Source organism: Myxocyprinus asiaticus, chromosome 9, assembly GCF_019703515.2.
Source record: "Myxocyprinus asiaticus isolate MX2 ecotype Aquarium Trade chromosome 9, UBuf_Myxa_2, whole genome shotgun sequence".
NCBI classification, from domain to species: Eukaryota; Metazoa; Chordata; class Actinopteri; order Cypriniformes; family Catostomidae; genus Myxocyprinus; species Myxocyprinus asiaticus.
Window position 1 is genome coordinate 43,671,686 of NC_059352.1, and position 18,738 is coordinate 43,690,423.

An 18,738-nucleotide genomic window follows, 5' to 3' on the forward strand; every position below is an offset into this window, starting at 1 on the left:
CAAGTGCATTACAGAAACTGTCATTCCACAACAATTTGAGTCCAAAGCCATTGTACAGAGGTGTATAACCTACAATGACCAATGGAAATGAGGCCATTTTACAGGACCAGTAAGATCCAGTGGTGTGTAAACACTGTTCCTTTATGATGTTCTCCAACTTCAAGATAACAATGCCTCATACATTCAATGGCCCAGCTTAATAAATTCAAGGTTGGTTTTATGAACACAAAAAAAAGTGAAACACCTTCCATGGCCTCTACAATCACTAGATGTGAGTGTCATTGAACCTTTCAGATGTTTTGGATTGGGAAGTCTCGATATGATACTGGTATCGGAATCAGGTCCTATACCGCACTCATATAGTTGTACTCATGCTCAGAAATATGCTCTGATACCAAAAACCGATACCATCTGACGTACGAATGTTATTACCTAAACATTCAGTGCACTAATTAAAATCACGTTATGTCCTAGTGAAATTATTTACCGCAATAGCTGCGATTTAATGAGCTAAAAAACAGTATATAGTTTGCATGTGCTGCATGCTTCAAATGACTGGCTTCTCTGGATTAAGAATCTACTGTCATAAAATAGCATCAAAGAAACACTTAAAATAAAAGCTTTACCAAAATAAAAGCTCAATTTAAACTGCAAAAAGTACGACAGAACTAGATCGCTACTGTATATTTATGTAATATTCACTGTAATACTACTACTACTAATATTAATAATAAATCAATAGCAATTGTGTTATATTTAGGCAATATCTCACATCTATGATGCTCTGTTATGCAGCACTTCATTTGACAAAATATAACTCCAGTGTTGTATTTTGGATTGTGCTGCGAGGTTCTGTATAAAAGCACTTGATAAAAATAAAACAACATTATGTTGAAAATGTACTGTTATATTTTCGTTTGATTTCATTTATTTAAACAGCATTTTGATGATAAAATTGAAATAAACTGTTGATGTGGAATTGCAGAAATAATAAAACAAACAGGTATCGGACTCGGTATCAGCGAGTACCAAAAAGGAAGTATCGGTACTCGTTCTTATTCTCCCTAGTTTTGAAATGCAGAGTGCAAAGTAGAGCTCTTCAACCCTAATTGGCCCTGTTGTTATTAGGTCCTTTATATAAATTAGTGTACTTATACCTTGATTTAAATTAGATGCCGTGTCTATAATTAGTCCACACCTGTCTAATAAAACAACTATCAGAAAACCCTTTTGACCAGTCAAAGATTAGTTACACATTACCATCTCCATTCATGTCCACAGGTGAAGCCTCTCCTGCAGGTGACACGCCAAGAGGAGGAGATGAGCCTCAAGGATGAAGAGCTCAATAAGGCCAAAGAATCTGCACAAAAATATGAAACAGAACTAAAAGATATCACACTGAAACACACACAGGTAATGGTAAATCTGTCAAATTTGGCAATTTAATGACAATTTATCATGCCCTGATTAAAATCCACACAATCCTTGCACATCTGCAGCTTTTGGAGGAAAGGAACGAGCTCCAAGAGAAGTTGCAGGCTGAGACGGAGCTCTACGCAGAGGCAGAGGAAATGAGAGTACGGTTGGCCACCAAGAAACAAGAACTTGAAGAAATCTTGCATGAGATGGAGGCCAGGTTGGAGGAGGAGGAGGATCGTGGTGCGGCCCTACATATGGAAAAGAAGAAAATGCAGGACCAGCTCAGGGTATGTTTTTATTTATCGTCATAACTATGGTATGCAACCAACCGTTTTTGGAATGCTCCTCCTATATTGTGGCAGCATTTAGACATTCTTAAATACTGCCTAACCCTAACCTAACCTAACCTAACCCTAACCCATTTAGTCCATGAACCTCTTTTGTATCTAAATTTTCATGTTCTAAGGACCTTGAGGAGCATCTTGAGGAAGAAGAGGATGCTCGTCAGAAGCTGCAGCTGGAGAAGGTGACTTGTGATGCCAAGATCAAAAAGTTAGAGGATGATATCCTGGTGATGGAGGACCAGAACAACAAACTGCAGAAGGTTTGATTTCAAATAAATGTTCTTACTTCAAGATAGAATATCTTGGTGCATATGTTTGAGACTAAAATTTGTTTAATGATATTATATGATTTTTACTGTAAAAGTACTGTATTTGCAGGAGAGGAAGCTTCTAGAGGAAAGAGTAGCAGATTATAGTTCAAACCTGGCTGAAGAGGAAGAAAAATCCAAGAATCTGACAAAGCTGAAGAATAAGCATGAGTCAATGATATCTGAACTTGAGGGTTTGTTTGTTATTCAATTTGCTAAAATACCCATTTGGATACTTGCTTCATAATAATATCACGTTAATGTACGATTATTAATAAAAAAGTAATTAATGATCCAGTTATAAGTGACTTGTTTGTTGTTGATCTATAGTCCGCCTAAAGAAAGAAGAGAAGACTCGTCAGGAGCTGGAAAAAGCCAAGAGGAAGTTGGAGGGTGAATCCAATGACCTTCAGGAGCAGATCGCTGACCTTCAAGCTCAGATTGCTGATTTGAAAGCCCAGCTTGCCAAAAAAGAGGAGGAGCTCCAAGCTGCACTGGCACGGTATGCAGCTATTAATGCATTTGTCATAAAAGTGTCGTAATAAAAGTCATTTTAAATGTTAGATGTTAAAATGCATCATTTTGTGCTCAAAATGCCTAAAATAATTTTAGGCATCTAGTTTTGTAGATAAATATAAATTGTGCCTATGTATGAATTACTTTACAAAATGAATATTTTAATTAAAAAAAAAAGGTTTAGGACTGGTTAGAGATGAAGAAGCAACCAACAAGTGCCCAGCGTATTTAAGAAATCATTTAATACTTAAAAAAGCTTTAACCTATTTATAAATATATGTTTAAGCTCATAAGACCCGAGTGTGACTGCTGTGTGCATTTTCCATTTCCCTTTATGATTTGTAACTCGTAGCACCTAATAAACAAGCAAAAAAAAAACAAAAAAAAAATCATTCTTTCTAGAGCAAATAGTGTTCCTAAAAATGTATGACCACATATGTGGACAGCAGGACTAAGTTGTGAAATTTTAAATAATACCAAGCTATAGAAAGTCATATTTGTTTCCAGGAGTGTTGGTTATTCAGGTTTTCAGATGTTACAGTCATTACATCAGAAATTGGCATAAATTATTCTGATTCAAAGTAATGGCCAGCATCATCCAATCACTACCAACAATGTTAAAATAAAATCATACATTATATATTCTGAATCTATGTACTGATTACCAATGTCCCATGTCTGCCAAACATGTTGAGAGGTGCAAACGTCATCTGCAACCTGAAACTGAACTTTAAGTCTGATTTTAGGAGTGAATGCACTTAGCTGTATAGAGAGCTATAATATGCTCCCTTGCTCCCTATTTAGTGAATGACTTAACCTCCAGTGTGCTGTCTCTCTGCACTGGTCTAAGAACAGTTTGAAATATAACTCCATATAAATCCTCTGAAAGCAACATTTTTCAGCTTTTGGATAAACCCATTTATTCTCAGTGTAAAAATGCACAGTGACTATAGGAATGCATTTACAAATGTTAGAACATTTGAACAGTGATAGAACCGTATTGTACAGTGATAAAAAATATAACAACATTTAGATTAAAATGAAGCTAAATGACTCACAGATGTGTTAATGTTGAAAGTTATTTAAGATAACTAACATGTTTTTTCAACTTTTGAGGGAATAATGACCCAAAATTTAGTATGTCGACATCTTCTTTATCAGCACGCTGATGCGCAAAAAATGAATGAATTTTTTTATAGCAGCATAGCAAACAAAACTAGAGACTCTACTCTTTACACCCAAACAGGGTTCAGCTAAAAAACTTAGAGGTTTCTTACCAGAGGCACTTTTGTTGGCTCTGCGCCCATAGAAGCGCTTCAAGGAAATCGACGCCATGCTGTTGTGTCACGTGACTTGGTGCACCAGAAGTTTAACCCTTAAATGACAGTCTAGAGTGTTGTGAACAATATTCAGTCGGTTTAAATTAATTTAAATTATGCGTTGCATATAGCTAAGCCAAAATACAATGTCCACGCATGTGGACGCGGGGTGGCACAAGGTTAAATATAAAATATCAGATATACATTTATGTCATATTTAACACAGAAACTGAGTTACTTTGCTCTTTGGAACTGAACTGTATTCTCTATCTATTTACATCAGACTGGAGGACGAAGCAGCTCAGAAAAACAATGCACTCAAGAAGATCAGGGAGCTGGAGGGACACATCTCAGACCTACAGGAGGACCTGGAATCAGAGCGTGTTGCCCGTAACAAGGCTGAAAAGACCAAGAGAGACTTGGGAGAAGAGCTTGAAGCTCTCAAGTCAGAGCTGGAGGACACATTAGACACCACAGCCACTCAGCAGGAGCTCAGGTGTGTGTTTGTGAGTGTATGTATACAAAGAATTGTATTAGGTTACAATAAGGTTCCATTTGTTAACATTAGTTAATGCTTTAAGTATCATGAACTAACAACTGAACAATATAAAATTACAGCATTTATTAATCTTGGTTAGTGTTAGTTTACAAAAAGACACCATGAACCAAATCATCAGGATGTATGTTTTTTCAGGGCCAAACGTGAGCAGGAGGTGACTCTCCTGAAGAGAGCCATGGAGGAAGAGAGCCGCGTCCATGAGGCTCAGGTGCAAGAGATGAGACAGAAACATACTCAAGCTTTGGAGGAACTTACAGAACAGCTGGAGCAGTCTAAGAGGGTAAGCACCTATACCCAACGATCAACTTTATTTTTCTTGATATGTTTAACCTTCGAAAGAACTCCAAGGACTAAATTATGTGTTTTATGCTTTTTAGGTAAGGTCAAACCTGGAGAAAGCCAAGCAAGCTTTGGAGAAGGAGACATCAGAACTCCATGTGGAGATCCGCACTACTGCTCAGGCCAAACAGGATGTGGAACACAAGAGGAAGAAGGTGGAGGGACAGCTTGCCGACCTGCAGTCTCGTTTTAATGACAGCGAGAGGCAGAAGGCAGAGCTTGGCGATCGGGTATCTAAAATCACTGTAAGTGAACGAGGATGACACACTATTCAATATTTGTAATATGTTGGTGGACGAATATTCAGTATGTTAGTTATTATTTAACAGACTATTCTCGCCTTGTCCTTGGCAGGTGGAACTGGAGAGCATTACCAACCTTCTCAATGAAGCTGAGGGGAAGAACATAAAGCTTAGCAAGGATGTGGCAACCCTGAGTTCTCAAGTCCAGGATACACAGGTACTGGCAATTTGCCGTTTTTTATGACAGTTTACATTAATATTACATTTAATTTACAATTTAAATAATCTAAGTTTTAAAGGAATAGTTACCCAAAAATGTAAATTCTCTCATAATTTACTCACCCTCATTCCATCCCAGATTTGTATGACTTTCTTTCTTCTGCAGAACATAAACTTTACATTTTTAGAAGAATATCTCAGCTCTGTTGGTTCATACAATGCAAGTGAATGGTGACCAAACAGACTCAAAAAAGCACATAAAGGCCACATTAAGGTAATCCATTAGACTCCAATGGTCTAATCCATGTCTTCTGAAGCGATCCAATCGGTTTTGGGTGACAATAGACCAAAATATAACTCCTTTTTCACTATAAACCTTGACATCTGCAGTCTACTTGGAACTGATGATTTCAAGCTTTATTACACTTCCTAGCGCCATCTAGTGCTCTGCGTCAAGCACTTGGAAGTGTAAACGAGCTTGAAATCATGATCATGTCTAGAGACTGCAATGGCAAGATGTACAGTGATTTTGCTCTGTTCTCACCCAAAATCAATGAGATCACTTCAGAAGACATGGATAAAACAACTGAAGTCATATGGATTAATTTTATACTGCCTTTATGTGCTTTTTTAAGCTTCAGACTTTTGGTCACCATTCACTTGCATTGTATGGACCTACAGAGCTGAAATATTCTTCCCAAAATCTTTGTTTGTGTTCTACAGAAGAAAGAAAGTCATACACATCTGGGATGGCATGAAGGTGAGTAAATTATGAGAGAATTTTCATTTTTGGATGAACTATTCCTTTAACTGGTAAGAGGCAGAATTTTCTGCAGGAGAACACACATTCACTCCTCCTCTCATAGTGACATATTTCTGTAGTTTCTTTATTCTATAATTGTTATTGTTGTTTATTATCAATTATATTTTTTATTACATGGCTTGAGATCTTCAGTCACAGTTTAGTTTGAATTTTGACTCTTGACACCTTTTGTCGGTTTTAGGAGTTGCTGGCTGAAGAGACAAGACAAAAACTCCACTTCTCTACCAAACTACGACAAATGGAAGACGACCGAAATGCTCTTCAGGAGCAGCTAGAGGAGGAAACAGAGGCAAAGAGGAATGTGGAGAGACATGTCTCAACATTGAACATTCAGGTAAAACATAATAACAAGAGGAATAGGCCTTGCTCATTTCACTGTATAAGTTGAAAAGGTGTTCAAAGATGTTGAATATTTGAGTCCTGAATGTCCTTTCTGTTGACAGATCTCTGACTTTAAGAAGAAGCTGGAGGAGGTGTCAGGTAACGTAGAACTTTTAGAGGAAGGTAAGAAGCGGCTGCAGAGAGACCTGGAGGCAGCCAATACTCAGTTTGAGGAGAAGGCATCAGCCTACGACAAGCTTGAGAAGACCAAGAACAGACTGCAACAGGAGCTTGAGGACACACTGATGGATTTGGACAACCAGAGACAGCTGGTGTCCAACCTTGAGAAGAAGCAGAAGAAGTTTGATCAGGTTTTTTATTATTACTCGAAATATACTGAAACCTTAAGACCAGCTACACACACTTACATGTAGGCATGTTCTTAACTTCAGGTGCTTTTTTTCCTTTCAGATGCTTGCTGAAGAGAAGAGCATTTCCAGTAAGTATGCGGATGAGCGAGATCGTGCAGAGGCTGAGGCCAGAGAGAAGGAGACCAAGGCTCTTTCTTTAGCCAGAGCTCTAGAAGAAGCACAAGAAGCCCGTGAGGAGTTTGAGAGAGCCAATAAAGCCCTTCGCGCTGAAATGGAGGACCTGGTCAGCTCCAAAGATGATGTGGGCAAGAGTGTAAGTTCAAAATGCGCATTCAAATATGTTGCCAGGTAATGCAGAAAAATAGCCTTTTTGAGTCAACGCACCCAGGTCATGAAGCTTGGAGAAATTAGGAACATAATTTTTTACCACTCAATCGCTTATTTTTGGTTTTTAGGTGCATGAGCTTGAGAAGTCAAAGCGTGGCCTGGAGGCTCAGGTAGAAGAGATGAAGACTCAATTGGAAGAGCTAGAAGATGAATTACAGGCTGCAGAGGATGCCAAGTTGCGTCTGGAGGTCAACATGCAGGCTCTAAAGGCCCAGTTTGAGAGAGACCTCCAAGGCCGAGATGAGCAAGGCGAGGAGAAGAAGAGGCAGTTGGTCAAACAGGTACAATATGTCTTCTTCGCTCATTAAATTGTCTTACAAAACACACACACGGTGTGTATAAGGATTAAATGGATATCTTTACCAACAGGTGCGTGAGCTGGAAACTGAACTTGAAGATGAGCGCAAGCAAAGGGCTGCAATAGCTGCTGCCAAGAAGAAACTGGAGGGAGACATGAAGGACCTTGAGGGCCAGATTGAGACATCCAATAAGGGACGAGACGAGGCGATCAAGCAGCTCCGCAAACTCCAGGTAAAAACTATGTATTATGGATTGATGGATGAATTAATGAATCGATACCATATTGTTCTATCATGAAGACTCGCAAACTTGAGTGAAATTTAAGATGACATTTATTTGATGAATATAAAACAGAAATGTAATGTCTCTTGGCGTAAGCCCCGTCTGGCGGTCCGAAGAAGTTGTACTCGGAACCGTCATATCCTGCCGTATATAGAAGGCAGGGGCGAGGAGCCTACCCCCATGCAGGACGGGACTCAACTGGTGATGGTGGGGTGGTGGAGGTTGCCATGTTATCACACTGAAACAGCAATGTGATAGATTGTGAGCAGACTTATAAAGCAATGGCTTACATGTGATTGGCTAGGAGTTACCTAGCTAATGGTGCGATGATGTACAGCTGCTAGTCTTCCCGCTAGAACTACGCTGCGCTTACATTTCTCAAAGTATAAATGGAATAATTTTTAGTAATTATTTTAGTGTTTTGTTCACTTAGGCTCAAATGAAGGACTTCCAAAGAGAGCTTGATGATGCTCGAGCTGCCAGGGAGGAAGTTCTATCCAGTGCTAAGGAGAATGAGAGGAAGGCCAAGACTCTGGAGGCTGAACTTTTACAGATGCAAGAGGTGAGACATTTGTGAATAACATGCTGAATTAATTTGCCAGAAAGGAGATGTGTAAGGAGCTATCCATTAAAACAACTTTGTTATTTCCAAACCAATATGATGTTGGGTTTTATTTGCATTGACTAACTTAAGGTTTTCCAACCAGTGACTCATGAAGCGAGTGCAATGGGTGCAATTGTGATAAAAATGGCAAATGAATGAATGAATTAAAAAATAAATACAATTAATTAATTAACCCTTTAGGGGCCCATCAAATTTTTTTTTTTTTTATCAAAAACAATATTAGTAACTACAGTCTTGACCAACACAAAATAGGTTTAATTTTAAAGCTTTGATGTTGTACTTTACTATGGATGTAGGTATTATGACCAAAACTTAACAAGTGCTTTGAAATTTGCAGACAGATCAGAAGTGTTCTGTTTTGATAATTTATTAATAATATTGCACTGCACAATATATTGTAATCGGAAAAAACATCAAACTCATCAAATAGCCATGTGTCATATGTCAATGGAAAGCTCTCAAAGAGTAAAATACAACCAGCCTGTTTGTTTTTCTCAGAGACAACAATATAGCGAGTAAAAGCTAAGTAAATGTCTTTGACATACGTTACATGTAAACAGGTGTTGCTTATATACCACGTTTTTGCTTATAACTTCACGAAAAATAAACGGAACATACAATATAACATTACATTACTTAGAGGAGGCGATTATCTTTAAAATGAGCCCACATGAAGCACAATGTGCACAAAGCACATAATGTGCTATCTGGCTTAAAAAAACATTAGCTTTCCTGGATCAGATGACTTCATTGGAAATTATGAAGTATGTTGTCCAGTGTCGTTGAATGCTAAACCAATCATATTAGGATTCAGATCGCTGCAAACAGAGGTGGCAGTCATCCAAATATGGGTAGAGAGGATCGTTCACTCTGATTACATATGGCCACCAGGAGATGGCGCCAAGCACATGACACAGACTCAATGATGGTTCAAATGACACAGAATGGAATGGAATGATATCTTGTTACTCATGCCTGCATGCTTTGGAAAGAGAGCATACCTTTAGTCATTGTTGTATTTGCATGTGTAATTAGTTCTTATGTACAATTATTATGTTTTATTTGTTTGGAGAGGCTTTTGGACACTTGGAGATGTATTTGGACACTAGGATAAATTCTTTTTGTAATGCTATAACATTTGATTGCTTTATCGTATCAACACTCAATTGTTACAGGTGACATGATTGGGAATAAAACAAAAGCAGTTTCTCTGAGCTACCTAATTTACACCCTGAGATATATAATGTAAAATCAGAAAAATAAGAAAAAAGGTTTTTTTTGTGATTTTTCAGCAGTTTCTTAGGCTGAGAGTCTCATAACTTATCATAATCTATATTATTTTTTTTTTAAAGTTTTCTCTATAATGATACTAAACACTTGACCCTTTTTTTGTCTTTTTTTTTTTTTTTTTTTTAGTTACTTCTTTAAAAACATTAAAGCAAATTAAAAACAATTAAATAAATATTTATTATTGACATTGCAGTTGCCATTTTAACATTAAAACCATAGAATAAAAACATAATAATAGTGAACATGGGAACATTTTGTAAAAGTCACAACATTTATTGAAAGGTTTGCATTACTCAAAATCTTAGATGGTACTTTAATTAAATAACTTAAGTCACAGGGGTTAAGCAGACAAAAATGTTTGAGAACCCTTAGGCCTACTGATTTGCATGAGGATATTTACTCGGCTATTAAAGAACTAAATTAAATTCTTTAAATGTAGGACTTGGCTGCAGCTGAGAGGGCTAAAAAGCAAGCTGAAGCTGAGAGAGATGAGCTGGCTGATGAGCTGGCCAGCAACACATCTGGAAAGTGAGTACAGCTAAATTATTCCCACATAAAACCTCACAGAAATGTTCTAATCAGTGGAATTCATGGTTATCCTGTAATATATTGACTTCTGTTGGAATATGTGGTTTACTGTTACAGTTGATATGGTAGACATCAAGAAAATAGAGTAGTGTGAAATGGCTCAATTTTTAGATATACTAGCATAGTTTGTGTCACAGTACCAAAACATTATTTCAAAAATGTTCTCTAAGCATTTTTTATGGTAAATGATTGTTGGCTTCAAACACTGATATGTGGCTTGACTAAACATTAAAGGTCTGTGCTGGCTGATGAGAAGAGACGTCTAGAAGCCAAGATCCAACAGCTTGAGGAAGAGCTGGAGGAGGAGCAAGGCAATATGGAGATGCTGAATGATAGACTGAGGAAGAGTGTACAGCAGGTACATATTATTATATAGGTTTAATATACTTTAACAAATCCAAGACCATCATTGGCAAATGTCATGAAAAATTATGGTAATTTTGATATTGTATGAAATACTTTGAGAAACATAAAAGCGTCAACATTAGTAATGGAAATGCCATTACAGAGGTTATTATACAGTAAAGTAATTTCCTCAACTGTGTTTTCCACATCCTCCAGGTGGACCAGCTTACCAACGAGCTCCAGGCCGAACGCACCACATCCCAAAAGAACGAGAGTGCCAGACAGTTGATGGATAGACAGAATAAGGAGCTGAAGGCTAAACTACAGGAGATGGAGAACCAAGTCAAATCCAAGTTTAAGTCCTCAATTGCTGCTCTTGAGGCCAAAGTGGCCCAACTGGAGGAACAACTTGAGCAGGAGAGCAGGCAAGTGGTATTTTTATAGCTAATTTTATTTTATTTTTTAATGGCTTGATTTGGAATCTGAGACTTGATATTTTTCATGATGTGAGCCTAAACCAAATCTAATTTATTACTTCTAATTTTTATGTTTTATCCTTTCCATTAACTCAATTACATTACATATGTTATCCATCCCATTAACTTAACTTAAAGGGATAGTTCACCCAAAAATGAAAATTCTCATCATTTACTCACCCTCTTGTCATCCCAGATGTGTATGACTTTCTTTCTTCTGCAGAACACAAACAAATATTTTTAGAAGAATATTTCAGCTCTGTAGGTCCAAACAATTCAAGTGAATGGTGGCCAAAACTTTGAAAGTCCAAAAAGCACAAAGGCAGCATAAAAGTAATTCATATGACTCCAGTGGTTTAATCCACGTCTTCAGAAGATATATGATAGTTGTGGGTGAGAAATAGAAATCTTCACTTTCACATTCTTTTTCTTTTGTTTTTGGCAATTCACATTCTTCATGCATATCGCCACCTACTGGGCAGTTAGTTGAATTTATGTTAAAAAAGGACTTAAATATTTATTTATTTCTCACCTACTGTATCATATTGCTTCAGAAGACATGAATTAAACCACTGGAGTCGTATGAATTACTTTTCTACTGTCTTGATGTCCTTTTGTGATCTTCAAAGTTCTGGCCCCCATTCACTTGCATTTAATGGACCAAAAGAGCTGAGATATTCTTCTAAAAACCTTCGTTTGTGTTCAGCAAAAGTAAGAAAGTCATACACAACTGGGATGGCATGAGGATGAGTAAATGATAAGAGAATTTTCATTTTTTGGTGAACTATTCCTTTAAAGCTCAAGTGTGTAATTTCTATGAAACTAGTGGCACCACACAGAATTGCAACAATAATGACTGTTTACGAACAGGTTTCACCACCCCTAACGTCCATTGGTCAATCAAACAGATAGTTCAGTCCTAAACTCACGGATGCTTAACAATCAGTGCATTGCAATGAACAATGCCACAAGAGCCACAGTGTTTACATTTTCCTGAGGGAATCAAACCTATTAATCAAATCAAATCAATAATTTTAAGCTGGGATAGGAAAAAGTATTATAACATCAAAAAACAATTATGCACTTCAGCTTTAAAACATACTTAAACCACTAAATCATATTTAAATCTAAAAAAAGGACCAAATGAAAAGTCATCATAGCTTTTTTTTAAACACATAAACAAACACCAGTTATATAGTCATTCCATTTTGTTTGATGTGGCTGTAAATGAATATAATGATGGTGATGATTTTTACTAATTGTTGTAAATTATTTTTTTCTCTAATGCAGAGACAAGCAGAACACAGCAAAGGCACTGCGCCAAAAGGATAAGAAGCTGAAAGATTTGATGACCCAAGTGGAGGATGAACGAAAACAAGCAGAGCAACACAAAGATCAGGTCAGCCATACTGCACTTCTGGTCTCTCTGTCCTCTTTTCCCATAGTTTTCATATAGTCTACTGCAGGATTTTAATGCTGCCTGTTCATTCTGACGTCTCTGAGGGGCAAATTCACTATACAGTTATGGCACTGTTTCATAGATACAATAATGATGCATTAAAGTAGTAGTTCACCCAAAAATGAAAATTCTCTCATCATTTACTCACCCTCATGCCATCCCAGATGTGTATTAATTTCTTTCTTCTGCTGAACACAAACAAAGAATTTTAGAAGAATATTTCAGCTCTGTTGGTCCATACAATGCAAGCGAATGGGTACCAAACTTTTGAAGCTCTAAAATGCATATAAAGGCAGCATAAAAGTAATCCATAAGACTCCAGTGGTGAAATCTATATCTTTAGAAGTGATATGATAGGTGTGGGTGAGAAACAGATCAATATTTAAGTCCTTTTTTAATATGAAATTCTCCTCCCTGCAAAGTACATGGCGATATGTAGAAAGAATGCGAACCGGCAATCACAAAAGAAGAACAATGTGGACGTGAAAGTGGAGATTTATAGTAAAACAAAATTACTTAAATATTGATCTGTTTCTCAGCCACACCTATCATATTGCTTCTGAAGATATGGATTTAACCACTAGAGTTCTATGGATTACTTTTATGCTGCCTTTATGTCCTTTTGGAGCTTAACATTTTTGGTACCCATTCACTTGCATTGGACCTACAGAGCAGATATATTCTTCAAAAAATCTTCGTTTGTGTTCAGCAGAAGAAAGGAAGTCATACACATATGGGATGACATAAGGGTGAGTAAAATAATTTTCGTTTTTGGGTGAACTATTCCTTTAAGCATAAATCCAAATGTGCGGTGTACCATTTTAAAGAGCCAATTAAGGTGACTTTATCACAGTGGTGGAGTGTTGCTGTATAGTATGTCAGATCGTGGTAGTATCCTCTACAACCTAGCACTCAGAACTGACCCACAAGTTTGGGAATTGCGGGTCAGTTCTGAGTGCTAGGTTGTAGAGGATACAGCAGACTACCACTATCTGGCATATTTTTCTGGGACTACACAGCATCACTCCACCACTGATTTCAGCACACCTATAAGCTATTAAATTCAGGATCCATTTTTTGAACTACAAGCAACTTTTCATGTTCAATTTTTCAGATGTGTAACCATGGGATTCTGGCAACATGACAGCATTGTAACTGAGTGTTTTTCCTTCATCTCAGGCGGATAAGGTGAATGTTCGCGTGAAGCAGCTGAAGAGGCAGTTGGAAGAGAGCGAGGAAGAGTCCCAGCGAGTCACTGCGGCCCGTAGGAAGCTTCAGAGAGAGCTGGATGAGGCCACTGAGGCCAATGATGCCTTGAGCCGTGAGGTCGCTTCCCTCAAGAACAAACTCAGGTACGCACATTATGCTCCAAAGATGTGCAGTTTAATTTCAAAGTGCCACAGAAAGTACTGAAATCTTTGGAAAGTAACTACTCCGAGACTTTCAAGTGGTGTGTAGTAGCTCTGAACAAGTTCTCAACTTGTTCGTGCAGCCCAAATTCCTTCCTTTTATAAACTGCAAACCAAAGATTGTCTATCTCTGTTACAGAGGCAATCCTGAACCCACACAGTGACTCTGCAGGTACCTCTGTGCTCAAAAGATGACACAGAAGTTGTACTCTTCACAAATCTTTCCTTTTACTTGTCACAAATATATTTCTTGCCTGAGAGAGTGAAATATGGTTTATCACAGACATTAAGGAACTTCATAATAAGTGGCGCAGACATAGTTTAAGGCTATCAAAGGGAAGACTGGAAGGAAAATAAAGGAAGATTTCCTAAGCCAGTGGTTCTCAAAGTGTGAGGCTCTCCCCCTGAAAAAGACTGCCCCGTTCGCAAATCTCATTCACTTTCATACATTCAAAAACAACTGTGACAATACACGGTGCAACCAATGTTCAGTCTCTTTACCTCCGCTTTTCTTCTCAAGCCTTTTTTATACTTTTGCTAGGCACTGCAGCACGTCCTGCACGAGCAGCTCCCGACAGCTGAGGTGTTAATGTGTTTCAGGTGCTGTTTACTGTGCGTAATTAAACAAAGACATTCTCGCGTTCTCGAGATTCAAATGCTGAAGAGGTGAATTAACACTTAAATTTAGGTCTGTTCCTTACACAACTCTATTGTATGGTTTCAGAAATATTGAAATATAGCACGATTGATATGGACGATTTCTTTTTTTTTTTTTTGGTGCTTTTATGTGCTTTTGGAGCTTGACTATCACAATTAAAATAATCTCATCCCTTAATCTTGTGTTTCAGATGAAAAGTCATACTGGTTTTGAACAACAGGGGTGAGTAAATGATGACAGAAATTGACATTTTTGGGTGTGCTATTATATAAAATGTATAGTTCACCAAAAAAATGTAAATTCTCTCATCATTTACTCACCCTCATGCCATCCCAGATGTGTATGACTTTCTTTTTTTCTCCCCTTTTTGGAATGCCCAATCCCAATGCACTCTAAATTCTCGTGGTGGTGTAGAGACTTGGCAGAGGATGAATCTCAGTTGCCTCAGCATCTGAAACCGTCAATCCACACATCTTATCACGTGGCTTGTTGAGCGCGTTACCACGGAGACATAACGCGTGTGGAGGCCCACGCTATTCTCTGCGACATCCACGCACAACTCACCACGCGCCCCATCGAGAGTGAGAACCACACATTATAGCGACCACGAGGAGGATACCCCATGTGAATCTACCCTCCCTAGCAACCGGGCCAATTTGGTTGCTTAGGAGACTTGGCTGGAATCACTCAGCACAGCCTGGATTCAAACTTGCAACTCCAGGTGTGGTAGTCAGCGTCTTTACTTGCTGAGCTACCCAGGCCCATGACTTTCTTTCAAAGATTTTAAGAAGAATATCTCAGCTCTGTAGGTCCATACAATATAAGTGAATGACTCCAGTGGTTAAATCCATGCCTTCTGAAGCGATATGATAGGTATGGGTGAGAATCAGCTCAATATTTAAGTCCTTTTTTACTATAAATCTCCACTTTCACATTCTTCTTCTTTGGTTTTTGGCGATTTGCACATATCGCCACCTACTGGGCAGGGAGGAGAATTTATAGTATAAAAAATTTAAAAAACTAAATATTGATCTGTTTCTCACCCACAATTATCATATCGCTTCTGAGCAGATGGATTTAACCACTGGGGTCATGTGGATTACATTTATGCTGCCTTCCTGTCCTTTTTAAACCTTCAAAATTCTGGCCACCATTCACCTACATTGTATAGACCTGCTGGTTCTTGTTTTAAAGGGGCGTGACCAGAAAAAAATTGAGAACCACTGGCCTATAAGTAGTATGGTAAGAGAGCTTGTGCTATATTGTGAATACAGTCACGACAATAAATGCAAGGGCATTGCTAGGCACTACGTGTATTTGTATGATTAGGCAAACTGATTAAGGGATTGGTTACCCATAAATTATAATTCTCTCATTATTTGCTCACCCTTATGCTGTCTCAAACTCTTATGACTTTCTTTCTTCTGTGGAATACAAACGAAGATTTTTTTGAAGGATAAATGAGGTTTTTGTACATACAATGCAAGTCAATGGGGTCTAAAACTTTCAATCTCCAAAAAGGACATAAAAGCAGAATAAAGGTAATCCATACTCAAGTGGTTTAATCCATGTCTTCTGTAGTGATACGATTGGGTTATGGGTGAGAAACAGACCAAAATGTAACTCCTTTTTCACTCTAAATCTTGATATCTGCAGTCTCCTTGGTGCATTCATGACACAAGAAAAAAGACTTGTACACAAGAAAAAAGAGCACTTCAGGAAACACATGAATTAAACCACTCAAGTCGGATGGATTACCTTTATGCTGCCTTTTTGGAGCTTGAAAGTTTTGGATCCCATTAACACAAACACATCATATATCCTTGAAAAATCATTGTTTGTGTGCCACAGAAGAAAGAAAGTTATACGAGTAAATGATGAGAGAATTTTCTGGGTAAACTATTCCTTTAAATGTCATCCTCCCGCTAGAAGATATAGTTCCTGTCATGTAAATTAAGGTTATTAGTTGGCCTCTATGGGTGCTGCACAATGATATACTGTACAGTAGCTAGACAAACAGGTGTTTTGCGTCATAGCTGTTTGTATTTTGTGTACTTTCACATGGCTATAATGCTGTATTGCTGTATTGATCAACATCTATGACCAGAGCTACCTGTTTTATGTTTAAAATGTTATTTAAAATGTATTACTCATTACCTGCCAATCATAATTTTAGAAGGACTTCAGTAGCTTACCTTGGACCATATTTCCCTCTGTCTCACAGCATGGTTCAGTTTTTTGAACCAACCTCATTTAGCCCATTTACAGGTTTCAAATGAGGTGGTAGCGCTGCCTTCAGCCTCTTAAATATTCCCTGATTTCTACTATATTTTCCACTGTAAAGGAAGCACTTGCGGCTGTACTCTGGTGGCATGCCTAAACATTAAGTTGCTGAAAGATGTTTGTAAAATTATGTATTTTGCATATTACAGACGCACATACTGTATAGCTGCAAGTAATTTAAGATGATTAGTAGTAGAGTCACTGTCAATTTCGTTGAAACAAAACAAGACAGTTATGTGGCTCTAATTTTAGCCCTTATGAACTGTTAGTGAAACTTTCAAAATCTTTCAAAACAAGGCCTCTGTAATTGCCACAGTTTTTATTTATTTATTTTTTTATGCTTTATCTAAGGTGCTAATTAAGGTCTTACATACATAAACCAGGTACCAAGCTGCCTAAAATGAGAGTCAATGTGTCCTTACTGTTTTTATGCTAAGATTTTGTTGTAACATTTCAGAAGAGGCAATGAACCACCATCCTTCAGCAGCACTCCGAGGCGTACGGGAGGTGGTGGCAGACGGGGAATGATTGACAGCTCTGACACTGGAGATGATGACATAGACATGCAGAGTGACTACAATGGAACCAAATCTAGTGAATAGACACCTCTCACCACGCTGTGCAAAAATCCTATTCTTATCTTAAAAATACCTTCTTATGAAAGAATAATACATTTTAAGCAATTTTAGGTCATTATTTAGATTCTAATTATGTTTTGTTTATTGCCTACAACCAACCACTGCTGTTTGACCAGAAGTTTGACTGGTCATGATTTTATAGTTGTTTCATGATACACAACCCTTTAATAAGCCCAATAAGTTTTACATTGACATATTTGTCAAACAACAACCAAAAAATTTTTCACTTTTCAAGTTCTTTAATTATTCTCAAGTGTTTGTCTGAATGAAACCTGGTGGTCCCAAGACCATCTGTTTTGTAATTGTACAATGTCTCAACTGCGGGTAAATGTTCAGTCACTGTTTTGTACTGCGTAGTTGTCCTTGAAGTATACGGCACTGTCTGGTTTATTCGGTATTGTATTCCTGCTATATATACGGATTGGACAAGTTAGCACTACAGGATTTTCTGATAGGCTTTGCAGAGCAGTAGTTCTGGAGGACACTTTGACAGATTTATTTTTCCAATATTTAACTAATCCACCTGTTTCAGTTGTTAATCAAGTGGTAGAGTGATAACTGAAATAAGTGTGACATGTGAAGTTTTGAACCACTGATACACAGCCCTATACGTTTCCCATGTTATCACTGTTTTTATTGTAGACATAAAATACTTTATCTGGGTGTTTGGATGTAGTAGTTTGCACTATTTCAGGCTCAAGAAAAGAGAAGAGCCTAGATTTAAACTATTTCAATGAAGGTTTGTGCCAGAAACTTAATTCTGAAACTTAAAGTTTTGCTAAACTTTACCTCTATACAGAGTTAGCTATAGTTTGGACTTTGGATAATCAAACAGTCAGGTACCTTAGAAAACTAACCAATGTTCTATAACACTTTATGTTCTCTCTGAATGTTTGCTATAGATATTATATTAAAAATACACTTTCTTTTTAACAGACAGTTATAATAGTTTTGATTCTCCAACAAATATTTCAGTATTTAAAATAGACACTCACGGTGAAAGCAATTCAAATCCATCCTGTCAAACAGATGTCTATTGACAGACATTGCCTGTAAAGGAACTTTGAAATATATATAAATATATATATAAAGCTTTATTTTTTCAACAATTTCACTTGTCACAAGTAATTTACATTGGCAATGATGTATCACTTATATTTACTTTTATCTATTAACTTGTGAAACCACATGCACATGAAATAAAGTCTGACAAACTTC

At 37.5% G+C, this 18,738-nt stretch overlaps 1 protein-coding gene across 3 annotated transcripts in view; it reads left to right on the forward strand.

The window, feature by feature from the left end:
• The window catches only part of myh11a (myosin, heavy chain 11a, smooth muscle), a 44,310-nt gene extending 25,572 nt beyond the window's left edge, over positions 1-18,738 (forward strand). For 2 of the 3 annotated variants that reach the window (XM_051706554.1, XM_051706555.1), the window contains 21 exons: positions 1,282-1,413; positions 1,500-1,706; positions 1,886-2,023; positions 2,142-2,265; positions 2,402-2,573; positions 4,190-4,402; positions 4,601-4,745; positions 4,843-5,049; positions 5,159-5,263; positions 6,270-6,422; positions 6,532-6,780; positions 6,881-7,093; positions 7,236-7,448; positions 7,537-7,698; positions 8,183-8,311; positions 10,104-10,192; positions 10,487-10,610; positions 10,814-11,022; positions 12,364-12,472; positions 13,712-13,884; positions 17,340-18,738. In XM_051706554.1, the coding sequence (XP_051562514.1) occupies positions 1,282-1,413; positions 1,500-1,706; positions 1,886-2,023; positions 2,142-2,265; positions 2,402-2,573; positions 4,190-4,402; positions 4,601-4,745; positions 4,843-5,049; positions 5,159-5,263; positions 6,270-6,422; positions 6,532-6,780; positions 6,881-7,093; positions 7,236-7,448; positions 7,537-7,698; positions 8,183-8,311; positions 10,104-10,192; positions 10,487-10,610; positions 10,814-11,022; positions 12,364-12,472; positions 13,712-13,884; positions 17,340-17,484 (3,411 nt within the window). In that variant the 3' untranslated portion in view covers positions 17,485-18,738. Of the gene's footprint in view, positions 1-1,281; positions 1,414-1,499; positions 1,707-1,885; positions 2,024-2,141; positions 2,266-2,401; positions 2,574-4,189; positions 4,403-4,600; positions 4,746-4,842; positions 5,050-5,158; positions 5,264-6,269; positions 6,423-6,531; positions 6,781-6,880; positions 7,094-7,235; positions 7,449-7,536; positions 7,699-8,182; positions 8,312-10,103; positions 10,193-10,486; positions 10,611-10,813; positions 11,023-12,363; positions 12,473-13,711; positions 13,885-14,080; positions 14,114-17,339 lie in introns of all 3 variants that reach the window. The other variant, XM_051706556.1, reaches the window with a different exon arrangement.